We start from the raw sequence: 14,341 nt of genomic DNA, 5'->3' as shown, positions 1-14,341 counted from the left end.
AGAAGAAGTAACAGAGAAGAAATCAGACATTGACGCAAGTGCGATAACAGGTATAACTTGAAAAACAATATTCTCTCACCCATGGGTAACTAATACAAGTATTGAGCTTGAATTATTATTAATTATTATTATTATAATTATATGATGATTATTATTATGACTTGTATGTATGGCTATGAAGTGATGTACATCCATTTATTATTATTATTATTATTATTTACGTAGTTGAATGATTGTTTATGTGTGAGGTTATGTCATGAAACATGTGCTGTGCATAGACATTTATATCTGTTAAGTTAACGTAAATACCTGTAAATTAATATGTAGGTCTAGTCATAAGTCATGGCAACTATTTTTTTTCCTTGCAAACAGGAGACAAAATGGAAAATCTAAGATATGCATTTGGAAATGTACGGTATGTACTTGCATATGATGCCACTAGATGGTGTATGTAAACAACAGTGTGGGTCTAAGCATGCCCCCAAGTTCAGTGTGTGAGTGAGAGCGTCACAAAATGGAAGTGAACTAACAGGAGCAACAATTGTATATTCAAATAGCAGTTCTCCAGGGTAGAAATGCACGCCACTGCCATGCAGAGCTATGGAAAGCATTGGGTGTGCATGCGCCCTATAGAACAGTGGCGAGGTGGGCGGAGACGTTCAAACGGGGTAGATTATCAACTGCCGCTTTGCCACCGCTGGCAACGCACAGTGGAAACCTTGGGTGATTATTTCGAAGGTCTGTAACCAGTGGAAACCTGTCCTTTGTATGTAGTCTTGTGTATTTGCTGTCTATACCATAATAAAACAATGTTTACCAATGGCCTGTGTTCTCTTGCTTTCCTACGAGAATCTCCTGAAATCAGAATTTGTCTTCAGGCACTATGCATAAGTACATGCCCTATATTTCCAAATGCATATCTTGGACTTTCCTTGTTGTCCCCTGTTCGCGAGAAAAAAAATAGTTGTCATGACTTACGACTCGAACCTCGTATTATAATTTATTCTTACCTGTATAATTTATAATCCATAATTGTGAAACACACTGTAACTTCCAGAATGGTTATAGGCACTAGAACGATTAAGAATATTCTGTACATTAAAATCTTTGTATTAGGCATTCTAGAATTTTCACAAAGGTATTGCTTGTAACATATCCTTCTGGAAGGCTGGCCAGAATACAAATAAAGAGACAATCTTGACGGTGAAGTTAGTTACTGGAAGTTACTGTTAAGTGAGTTATTGTTCAGTAGAGTTATGGTGTAGCAAGAATATACTTGTGACTTTGAGACATGCGGTGGATGCAGTCGCCATATTGAAATTACAGTCAGTTGCTTTATAATGGTGGTTTGTGATGTGAGTGTTTTGTTTTGACAACAATGATTAAGATTATGTGTGTGTTTAATTTGTAAATACATGTGAATAAAATAACTGTACCAACTGACAGCATTTTGTGTGTGTTTTTGTGGATTATTAACTGGCAACCGTGACAGAACTACTGAATCTATTGGACTCAAAAATGAAGAACGACCAGAGGACCCTGGTGATGCTTAAACAGTTAACTTCCTTAATTCAGGCCCAGGTTAAAAACATCGAGACCAAGGTTGGAAAGCTTGAGGAGAACATCGAAGCCCAGTTTGGAAAACTCGAGAAGAACATCAAGGCCCAGTTTGGAAAACTCGAGGAGAAAATCAGGGCCCAGTTCAAGACCGGATTGACGTCAGAAGAGTGAGCTGAATATGTGATCACTGGACTTCGTGGGCAGGAGGTGCAGCGCGCCAACAAAACGCCGAGGGTGCTCGACGCTGAGACCGAACAACCAGACGATGCGACGGTGAATGGTCCATACCGGCATGACACCACGAGCAAGGCGCTCGACAGCTGCAGTAAGCTCCACGGCACCGTGAATTGTCCAGGGAGGATATTCAGCGTGGAGCAGAACTAAGGGGAGGCTCAGACAATGTCTCAGGAGATGGAGGCAGCAATGGCAATGACACAGTCAGTGGGACCCCTTCTTCGAGACAGAGAACCTATGGGGTCCGAACCGACAACCACCAAACGAGGGTGCCACCTGCTAGAACACCAAGGTACGAACGAGGGGAAAGCCAGCGGAGCTTCGAATGCCACGCGAGGACCTGTGGATCACCAGGAACGAAGACACTGTCGACCGGACCCAGCGGACCCACCATGGGAAGGTGGTGGTCCCCGATGGAACAGCTGGGCTGCGAACTGTGGACTTCAACAGTGCCAACAGGAGGTCTGTGTGACTGAGGTGGTCTATGTGTGGTTAAATGGTGTGGACCAAGAGAGTGTGACAAAGTGTGGAAATTGTTTCAAGTTATAGGGGGGATATTGACGCAAGTGCGTTAACAGGTATAACTTGAAAATAATATTCTCTCACCCATAGGTAACTCATACAAGTATCGAGCTCAAATTATTATTGTTATTATTATTATTATTTTACGATTATGATTATTATTTGTATGTATGCCTATGAAATGATGTATATCCATTTAGTATTAGTATTATTTACGTAGTCGAATGATCATATTGTGTGTGAGGTTATGTCATGAAAGTATTATTATTATTATTTAAGCAGTCGAATGATCACATTGTGTATGAGGTTATGTCATGAAACATGTGCTGTGCATAGACATTTATATCAGTTCAGTTAATGTAAATACCTGTAAATTAATATTATAATTTATTCTTACCTGTATAATTTGTAATCCATAATTGTGAAACACACGCAACTTCCAGAATGGTAATAGGCACTAGAACGATTGAGAATATTCTGTACAATAAAATCTTTGTACTAGGCAGCCTAGAATTTTCATGAAGATATTGCTTGTACCATATCTTTCTGGAAGCCTGGCCAGGATATATAAAGAGACGATCTTGACGGTGAAGTTAGTTATTGGAAGTTACTGTTAAGTGAGTTATTGTTCAGTCGAGTTATGGTGTAGCAAGAATATACTTGCGACTTCGTGACATGCGGTGGATGCAGTCGCCATATTGAAATTACAGTCAGTCGCTTTATAATGGTAGTTTGTGATGTGAGTGTTTTGTTTTGACAACAGCTTCTTTTTATTAGTTGGTGTATATTAGTGTTTTTTTTGCTATTTGCTTTACGTTGCAAAGATAGGTCTTATGGCGACGATGGGATAGGAAAGGCCCAGGAAGTGGAAGGAAGCGGCTATGGCCTTAATTAATGTACAGCCCCGGCATTTGCCTGGTGTGAAAATGGGAAACTACAGAAAACCATCTTCACGGCTGCCGACAGTGGGCCTCGAACCCACAATCTCCCGATTACTGGATACTGGCCGCACTTAAGCGACTGCAGCTATCGAGCTCGGTGTGCATATTAGTTGATACATTTAAGTTAAAGTGGCAGTTAGTTTCAGCCAAAAGGACCCCTGGACCTATTGTAATTAACTTTAAATAAATATATTTCTATTTCTATTAAGGTTATGTGTGTGTTTAATTTGTAAATACATGTGAATAAAATAACTGTACCAACTGACAGCATATTGTGTGCGTCTTTGTGGATACATTAACATTACAATGACATGAGGTGAAATGGGCAGTTAAAGTAATGAAGAAGGGAAAAGCTGCGAGAATAGATTAAGTAGCCATAGAAATGATCAAGGCTGCATTACCAGCAATACTCCAGTGGACATACAGAATACTCAAGTGTATATGGAGAGAGAAAAAATGCCTGAAATTGGGAAAAGGGGTTTATAATACCAATATTTAAGAAAGGAGATAAGAAGATGTGTAATAACTACCAAGGAATCACCATTGGGAAAAGGGGTTTATAATACCAATATTTAAGAAAGGAGATAAGATGATGTGCATTAACTACCAAGGAATCACCATCGTCTCCCATGTTGCCAAGATAATGGAAAGAAGAATTAGAGAGGTCAGTTACAAGAGGAACATTTATGATTAAGAAGTGGAAGGTCAACAGCAGAACCCATTTTCATTCTGAGAAAGATCATGGAAAAGAGCTTGGAATATGGAAAATACTGTATATAGTAATATAGAATTAGAAAAGGAATACAACAGCATCCCCAGAACAAAAGTTAGGGAAAGCCTGACACATAAGGGCAAGGCACTAATAACGATGATAAAATATATGATAACTGTTACTGCTGTGTGAAGACAACAGTGGGGAGAGAACAGAATAGTTAGGAATAGACAATGGGCTAAAACAAGAGAGTGTGTTTACCTTTACTGTTCATAATGGCCATGGATGACATTGTAAAGGCAGCAAGGGAAGATTATAGAGAGGAAAGAACGAAAGTAATGACGTTTTCGGGTGATGTTGTGATCTAGGGAGAAGCTGAGGAGGTACAACAACAGCTGAATGTACTGAACAGAAGGACTGAACAATGGGGTTTGAGGATCAACACAAGGAAGAGCAAGACAATGGTGATGAGTAGAGGAAGTAAAGAAGGAAAAGAAGCTATCAAAATTGGAGAGAAGGAACCAGCAAAAAAAAAGTGGAACACTAAATATTTCAGACACAATTTAATGTTAGTCCGTTTGAAAACTGGTAAAAATAAAATATTGTGACATTACAATAATATGGCAATGTATTTTAAATTAAATAGCGCATCTGTAGAGTTTCAGCTCAATAACTGAGAAACATTATTGATCATGACAATCACAACAGTCCACCGACACAAATTTGGAAATGTCAAAACCTGGAGTTCTGCACTGTTTCGTATGCAGTCCATTTGTCCACACGTTTACAACATATTTCCATTGCCTCAGTAATGGGTATTACCACCTCTAGTCACAGTTACAACTGTGATTCTGTCAGACATGTTCAGGTTGCGATCTCAAATGTTCTCTTGTGGTGTGAGCTCCCATTCTGCCTGGAGCATAGCCTGAAGCTGAGCCAGTGTGTCAGGGGAATGACTCCTAGCACATCGCTCAAGCATATCCCTGACATGCTCTATCAGGTTTAGGTCAGGACTACGAGCAGGCCACACCATGCACTCAATTCTGACTTCATTCAGGTACTCACATACACAAACGGCAATGTGTGGGCCAGCATTGGCATACATCAGGATAAAGTTCTCGCCGATGACAGGTGCAAAAGGCAACATGTGACCAACTAAAATCTCATTGATGTTTCAGTGGACTGTCAGACTTCCATTCTCGATGAACATGAGCTCCATGCGCACATCAGTGGTAATCTCAGCCCAGACCATCACAGAGACTCCACTAAACAGCATCCTTGCAGAGAAAATACAAGGTGAATAATGTTCCCCAGACCTTCTCCATACTCTCTCCCTTCCATCCAGAGCCCTCAAACAGAATCTGGATTCATCCATGAACAGCACTGAGTTCCACTGCTTCAGAGTCCAGTTTTTTAAATATATTTTTTAAATTGGTTTTACGTCGCATCGACACAGATAGGTCTTACGGCGACGATGGGACAGGAAAGGGCTAGGAATGAGAAAGAAGCGACCGTGGCCTTAATTCAGGTACAGCCCCAGCATTTGCCTGGTGTGAAAATGGGAAACCACGGAAAACCATCTTCAGGGCTGCCGACAGTGGGGTTCGAACCCACTATCTCCTGAATATTGGATACTGGCCGCACTTAAGTGACTGCAGCTATCGAGCTCGGTCAGAGTCCAGTTTTGATGGACGTTGGCGAATTGCATCCGAGAGGCATGATGCTCACGTGTAAGCAAAGGTCCTGTGGTGGGCCCCATGGACTTTAAATCCGTTTCATACAACCTCCTCCTTACTGTCCATTCACTGATGTTCATGCCCCATACTTGCTGCAAACGATTTCTGGCCTCCACAGCTGTTGTGTGTCGATCATGAAGAACTCGCTTTATGAGAAAGCGATCATCACACTCAGTAATGCTTCTCCTATGACCAGAACCGGACCTCCTGGTGTAGATATTGTCCTCTAAGTACCTTTTAACAGTTCTGTACATATTAGAACGGAACGTGCCTATAAAATCTGCTACATTGTGTATACTGCGCCCATCATCCACTAATGCCACAGCCCCTGCTGCATTTTCATGAGAAAGAGCCATTATGATCTTAGAAGCAAGACATAGCTGTTGTAGTCAAGCCGTAATGTCCACAAAAATACATGGCACAAGAATTCAAAGCAATAAATCTTAAGACAGCTGTTTGTGGTTATTCTTGTCCAAAGGTGGAAAACGACAATATTGGTGTTGTGAATCAATAATGTTCATCAATTATTGCGCTGAAATTTCTCAAATGGGCTAATTAACTTATAATACATTGCCATATTTATGTTATGTCATAACATTTAATTTATACAAGGTTTGTAGTATTGTCGTATGTAAATGTAATTAACATTAATATGACATGATGGTTGATATTCTTCCACCTGCTTAGCATGCTGTCCAATAGATAGTCATAATAGGAAGGTTAACAATGGTCTACCACAAGGGAGCATACTGGCTCTTTTGTTGTTCAAATTATATACATCTTACCTTCCTCCAACTGTGTGTGTCGTATATTTCCTTATACTGATGACTAAGCAATTGCCGTTCAAAATACTGACATGAATCTGCTGAGGTTACCTTAATGACAGATATACATTGAGACTACAGCCAAGTATGAACAAGACAGAATTGGCCTGTTTCCATCTCAGTAAGAAGATGGCAGACACACAGTTGAAAGTGTGTCTGAATGGTACCAATCTTCGTCAAAACCGCATGGGGTATTTCAGCTGATATTTTGCGTTGCTTGCCTTCAGCCTTGTATATTCAATAGATGAATACTGCTCCTCAGTGAGGTTACATAACGCATATACAAAGAAGGTAGATGTCTAGCTGAACAATTAAATGAGGATAATCTCTGGAACAATCAGACTATCCCAACATACTGGCTATCATTCCTCTCTCATATTCCTCCACCTGATCTGCAGTGTCCAAATGTATTAAGTCTTAAGCAGCATTCTTTATCTTTCTGATGGCAAGGGAGTTGACATCCCACTGCTGCATATAATGTTCATATATTATATACTGTATTTACTCACATATTTTCTGCACTTTTTTCTTTAATAATTTTGAGGTAAGTGATTGAGGGGTGGGAAAACTATGCAACGTTTTCCAAGTTCAAGAAAAATATAAGAAATATTGACTTTTAGGCAAGAGATGTTAATAAGTAACATACATTTAACGACACTGCTGTATCTCCTGCGAGTTATTTTTAGAAGGAGCACATGGGAAAGGGTGCAACCTCAACTGCTGGAAAGCATGTGTTGTAGTTCAGGGCATTCTAATTTATTAGGAAATTTTCTGAATTTATACGTCTTCTTCTGATCTTCATAATACTACTATTTCTTATGTATCTTAACCAATCTGACCTCCAGTGATATATCTGTCAAAAAGAAAGCACTGAAAATAATCCCCGTTCTCGAGGAGAATATTGTAATTGCTTGGTGATTTGAGCAACTTTAAATTTCTTTCTTCTTTTTTTGCTATTGCTTTACGTCACACCGACACAGATAGGTCTTATGGCGACGATGGGACAGGAAAGGCCTAGGAATGGAAAGGAAGTGGCCGTGGCCTCCTTTTTTTCATGGGGCCTCTAAATATCAGTTCCTAATTAGCATCAACCTCTAAGTTCCTTTGCCAGAAGAAGGCCGTGGCCTGAATTAAGACCTGGTGTGAAAATGGGAAACCACGGAAAACCATCTTCTGGACTGCCGACAAAGTTTCGAGTGTAAGTTAAATTTTATGTTTCATCTGGCAAATGTAACTTTCGCCATCATTTCTGGCTTGGCAATCGGTTCTACGGCTGAGAACTCTGGACAATATTCATTCCACAAGCATTCTTGTTACAACAGGTGACAATGTAAGACAGGAATTAAGTTGTCATTGCCATGTGCTGCACTTGTAACTGGCTCCATTTGACTCAGCATGCTTATACTGTACCAGTAAAAGATGGCTCGTACTAACTTGTTATTTGAAAAGAGCATGAATTAAAGTTCTCAGGTGCTTACTAGGCAAAAATAGTTAGGGCTTGGTACAGGAGGATAGGTTCTATCTACAATAAGTGAAGATGTACTTTGAACTCTTGGTTTATTCAAAATTTTGGCTAGTTTGAAATTAATATCTTGTTGGTACAGTGAACCGCCATCTCCTGAATCGTCTTCCAGAATGGTTCTCCAGGCAACTTGTACTCCAGGGTCCTCTCGTCACCATGGGGTTGTACTTGTACTCCAGGATCCTCTCGTCACCATGGAATTGGACTCGTGCTCCTAAGTCCACTCGTCACCATGGAATCGAACCAGGACCTCATACCTGAACGTCTCAAATTTCTTGGAGGTCTACGGCGATCTTGATGCAGGGTGATCACTCGTGGTTTAGCTTTATGTGAGTGTCCACAGTCGTACAGTCCCCTGACACGTTCACAATCACGTGTCACCAAAATTTGCGAAGTACTGAATTTAATTTATATAGGTAGAAGACACGTTGTTTGAAATATGCCAATAAACTTCACTTGACACTTGCAGATAGAAATGAATGAATGTCACTCCAAATGTTAAAGTTGAAAATGCGGATAGCATTGATCTCAGAAATGAAAATATTAACAAAAAAATGAAACAATGATGGAACACAGTTTATGGTTAATTACCACTGACAAACAATGAAACTAAAAACAGTTCACTTGCTATATACTGCCTGTGGTTACTTACCACAACGTAAAAATAATACTGTCGCACTTGACACACAAAAAAGAGGTATTAAAGAGTTTATCTGTACGACACTGTAAATAGCGATAAAATATATAACTAGTCAGTCACACTTAGCAGAGTGAGTCTCATAAAATAACAAAGTACCAGGCGAGTTGGCCATGTGGTTAGGGGCGTGCAGCTGTAAGCTTGCTTCTGGGATATAGTGGGTTCGAATCCCACTGTCGGCAGCCCCGAAGATGGTTTTCCGTGGTTTCCCGTTTTCGCACCAGGCAAATGCTAAGGCTGTACCTAAATTAAGGTCATGGCTGCTTCCTTCCAACTCCTAGCCTTTTCCTATCCCATCGTCGCCGTAAGACTATCTGTGTCGGTGCGACGTAATGTTACTAGCAAGAAAAAACAAAAACAATTCACTGAAGAATGTTTAGAAGCAATTATATACAATTATGTGCAGAAATCAGTTTGAATCCAGTTAAGATTAACACCGTAATGGATTGTCAGTTTAAGTCATTCGTATTTAATAGTACGGTTGGCACAGTCTATTGTACTCAAAGTTTATCACTAGTTAAGGAGCATTTAAGTGTTGAATGGCAAGAAATATGCAAACACTTGTGTTATAACGATGAGATATCTCAAACACTTTCAAATATCACAGGTATTAAAATATTAAATAATGTTCTAACACTCGCACAGCAACAAAATAAGTTAAACATTTCACTTGGTTTTTGATCGAAGAAACATTAAGTTCCACAGTTTGAGAATTACACTAAGTTCAATTCTCGGTTTTAGAATTTACAAGTCGCGTTGAACAATCACCACGTCATTACTTGACTTTACTTTCCGATGGACAAGGCCCTTGCCGAAGAATATCTGTCTATCGCTGAGTCTTTTATAATGTCAAGGCGTAAACGTCATATGATAACGTGATCATTTCAAAATGGATTTGCTTGAAAATCCCTCAATGGATTTTCTTGAGATTTGACAACAGAGATGTTCTTGTGATTGGCTACAGAATGGCATATCTCCCAAGATGATACGACCATTATTAAACAAGTTTTGTAAATTTCTGAATCGAAAATTCTCGAATGCATGACTCATGAATTGCAGATGCATCCAGTTCTCACCACAAGGTAGGTTGATGAGTTGGGCAGGCTAGACTGCCTTGCTCCTGCATCTACGTCACGCACAGCTGTTCACTCACCCACTGCCTCATCCTGGCAGATGTAAACACGAGCTTGGAGTTCTTGGAGCGCATGATAATTATACAACGTTGCTCTTAATAAATACGGCATGTGCTGCGTATTTCTGATACAATACTTAGGTGTCACGTTAAGTGAACTGAAATCCTGGTGTTAATGTGTGGGTGTGTTGGTGGATCAGTATTTAAATGAGTTGTATTGGCAACAGTTTCCTGACATGTTTTCTAAGTTTCTCTCATCATGCTATGGCGACAAATCAAAGAAGCATTACCTCCAAGTGGTACAACTGAATTTCCACTCATACTACAGTCCTGTACAGGAAACTATTTTTATTTTTGTTCTGTGTATAGTGATATAAATATTTCTCATGGTGGAGAGAGTGACAAAGCATCACACAATAACAAGGACTATGTTAGTTGTTTTGTGAAGAACAAAAATTAAGCACTTTTTTGTTGACGAGAAAGACAACAATGCAGCCATCCAAGCAAAATGTTTTTTCACAGTGTTCATAATAGAGCTTAACCTCGTTATTGTGTTCCAGTTGCACAGGACAACTGTTTAGGAAAATGTTACCAGATTCAGATATCGCAAAGTAGTATGCATATGTCAGAAAATTTTTTTGCTATTTGTTTTACGTCGCACCGACACAGATAGGTGTTATGGCGACGATGGGTCAGGAAAGGCCTAGGAATGGGAATGGGAAGGAAGCGGCCGTGGCCTTAATCGAGGTACAGCCCTAGCATTTGCCTGGTGTGAAAATGGGAAACCACGGAAAACCATCTTCAGGGCTGCCGACAGTGGGGTTCGGACCCACTATCTCCCGGATGCGAGCTCACAGCTGTGCGTTCCTAACCGCACGGCCAACTCGCCCGGTTACGCCAGAACAAAAACATCCGCCATTGTTAATAACTAGGCACGTGAAGCAAATTCTAAAATGATTCAAATGTTAAGGAATGAACCTGTCGAGTTATCCACTGATCGTAGCAACAATATAGGTGGTACCATAAGCTAATGGTATATTCTGTCATCGTGTCATGTTTCAACAAAACAGCCAAGATGTTTGAAAATCATTTGCTATCCATGGAAAATAAGAATAGTTGAAGAAAGTGGTGAGTTATACAGAAGTGTCTAATTTTTCGTGAGTTTTATCTCACTTCATACAGAGACATACATGCCTTTTTTCTTTCCCTCTTTTGCCCACACATTTGTTCAATTATACATGATGAAATCCATCATTTAAAAAAAAAAGTCTTTCCTAACTTTCATTTCCAAATGATGGCAGGAATGTTAGGGTAGTTGAGCTAAAAAGGAGGTGGGTAAACTATGTGCAAAAAAGTAAAATTCGGTTTTCAGTACTGAAACAAAAAATGGAGTGGGAGAAAATAGGCAATGGAGGTAAATACGCTATTTATTTCCTAATTCTGTATGTAGTCCTACAGCCATATGCTAAATAAATAAATAAATAAATAAATAAATAAATAAATAAATAAATAAATAAATAAATAAATAAATAAATAAATAAATAACAGAGTGTCAAACTGATTGCTCTTCATGAATAGGGAAGCTAATGAAATCTTACGGTAGAACAAGGAACAAACTGTGCTGCGTATGTGGACTTGGCTTTGTTTTAAGGCTGGATGCCCTTCCCGATGGCAACCCTACTTGGAGGGCTGTATTCACTATTGAATGTTTTATGGTGTGGTGTGGTGTGGTGTGGTGTGTAAATATGAAGAAGAGAGAGAAGAGAGTGTTGGGACAAAGACCTAGTCCCAGAATCAATGGAATTAATCTGATGTGATTAAAATCCGCAACCCAGAAACTTGGACCCTCTGAACCAAAGGCCTCAACGATGACCATAGAGCCCAGGAGCAGGACAATGGAGGTCCACTCATGTAGTAAAAAGCATTGTACACATTGCATGTGGTAGGAGCTCATTAACCAATTATACAGCATTTTATGAACAGTCCAGCCTAACACATCACTGCTGTGTACTACTACACAATGTGTATTGTAACTTGGATGTTCTTCCAACATTGCTAAATCTACATCTCAGATTGTACGATACTTTCAGATTCTCAGTTTCATTGTGAGAAACTAAAAACCCCATATTGCATATCGTCTAGTTCAAAAGTGTGACCACTGAAAAATTGTCGATTTATAACATTCTCTTCCATTTTTTAAGCTCTCTCTGGTTGAGTACTGCAGTAAGTAATATCACTTATCAAAACCGAACTAAACCAAGAAAATTACTAGAGAAATGTCCACAATTGTCATGTTTAACTTTTTGCAACCGCACCATTTTCAAATACAGTAGTTTGAACAGGAATAATATGTCATTTTTTTTTTTTACAGTAGCTCAGAAGGATAAAAGAATAAGAAGCTACCAAGAATGTCTCATCTTATTAAGACATGTAAACTTTCAATCTCATCTCTCATATAACTCGGAACGTTTTTTTTTTTTTTTTTTTTTTTCGTTGTTGAGATGTCTTACTTTTGAACCAGACAATCAATATATGTTGTAATAATTCAGAAATGTTCCTTCGCCTGGCACTTCTCTATTGGAAAACTTTTCTTGATAAATTTATTTTGTTATGCTTCACCGCAAACTGAGAACATAAAATCAAATTAAACACGGTTTGAAAAAACTACCATCATCCAGAAAATTTCATTATCTGACGATACTATATCACATGACCAATAACCTGCATGAATGGCTGTGTCCATGGTTCAAAGCCCAAAGCCCAGAAGAAATTGTTAAGTCTGATAAAGAAAGAGAGGGAGAGGGAGAGGGAGAGGGCAAGGGAGATGGAGATAAGTAGGTGGAAATTATCTTGCTGAAAGAGTACGAGGTAGGGAAATGAATTGGTACAAGTTAAGTAATTGATAATTAGTAATACAGTATTACTTAGAGAATGCGAAAGCAACCTCTCTATCTGAATCTAAAAATGTTTTAATAAACTGCAATTTAACGGCACCACCCCCAGACATTATAACCTCTGCTGTCCATTAGTATACTTTCACTAATCCCTCAAATATACACAAGTATAAATTAGAGTAAGGTGTTACTACACTCCTTCGATTGAACTATTTCCCAGAATATTTGGGTTTTTAATACTCTACAAGACTGGGCAATTTAGAAAGCTACTGAATCCAAGGTTAATAAACAATATTCATTCCGTAATATCACTAAAACATTTCTAACTAAATTAAGCAACATTTAGCATAATATTTGAAAACTTTCAAGTTATACTGATTCAGGAATAGTACATTAGAGATACACATTTCTACCCATTGCACCTTGCATATCACATGTCTAATATACGTTTTACGACATATATAGAGAGAGATAGAATTTGACTTGATTTGACACTTGTTTGTTCCTTTTGAATACTTATAATTATATAGCTTTTAAGTTCATTTTTGTTAATTCCCATCATTAAATTTCATGAGTCATGAAAAAAGGCACTCAAATGTACAAGTTCAATTGGAAATACTGTACTAAGATCTCGGAAAGGATAGTACAGAATCTTTCATCATGAAAGTATTCTCATTTATGAAACCTGTCTCTGAGAAAATTGGTTCCCCATACCTGTTTAAAAAATATAGATACTATCAAGGATAAATTAAAAGAAGCATGCCTACCTAGTATCAGATTATGGCTGAGTTGCTTACCCAGTCCCATGAGGTTTGAAGCAGTTTGGGCAGCATCCACAGCAACCTCACCCATTCCATTTACGGAAATTCCATTTACCATATTTACAGCTGAAAATAATAATGTATACATATTAATAAAAAAATCTATGGTTAAAATTTCTAAGGGAGTTAATAAATAATTACTAAAGCTGAGAAGTTGATGGATTTTACTTTTCATCAATTCCCTGATTTTAATTAAACTAGTGCAGAGTATGTTTCAATGAATAACATTGTCTGAAATATGGAAATTTGAGCATAGCATGCAGATTCAATATATACTAGGATTTCTTGATGTGTTTCATTGCATAGTTCCTATTAAAAAAGCGGACTGAGACTAACAGACGTTCCCTGATGTTAATTAAACAAGTGCAGAGTTTGTTTAAATGAATAAAATTGTCTCATATAAGGAAATTTAAGCATAACATGCATATTCTATATATAAATAATATTTGAAAACCTTTGAGTTATACTGATTCAGGAAATAGTACATGAGAGATACACATTTCTACCCATTGCAGCTTGCGTATCACATGTCTAATATACTTTTTAAGTCATAAATAGAGAGACAGGATTTGACTTGATTTGACACTTGTTTGTTCCTTTTGAATACTTTCACTAATCCCTCAAATATACACAAGTGTAAATAAGAGTAAGGTATTACTACACTTCATCCACTGAACTATTTTCCAGTATATTTTGTCGTAGGTACGACATCGTAACCGGTGTAAAACCTTCAATTATTGTGTTGG

At 38.5% G+C, this 14,341-nt stretch overlaps 1 protein-coding gene across 4 annotated transcripts in view; it reads right to left on the bottom strand.

Moving 5' to 3' along the window:
* The window catches only part of LOC136864193 (histone-arginine methyltransferase CARMER), a 466,045-nt gene that overhangs the window by 119,746 nt on the left and 331,958 nt on the right, over positions 1-14,341 (bottom strand). For 3 of the 4 annotated variants that reach the window (XM_067140868.2, XM_068226203.1, XM_067140870.2), the window contains exon 10: positions 13,542-13,661. In XM_067140868.2, the coding sequence (XP_066996969.2) occupies positions 13,542-13,661 (120 nt within the window). The remainder of the gene's footprint in view (positions 1-13,541; positions 13,662-14,341) is intronic. The other variant, XM_067140869.2, reaches the window with a different exon arrangement.

Source organism: Anabrus simplex, chromosome 2, assembly GCF_040414725.1.
Source record: "Anabrus simplex isolate iqAnaSimp1 chromosome 2, ASM4041472v1, whole genome shotgun sequence".
NCBI lineage: Eukaryota > Metazoa > Arthropoda > Insecta > Orthoptera > Tettigoniidae > Anabrus > Anabrus simplex.
The sequence above is the reverse complement of the archived record's forward strand: the minus strand, read 5'-3'. Positions and strand labels throughout refer to the sequence as shown.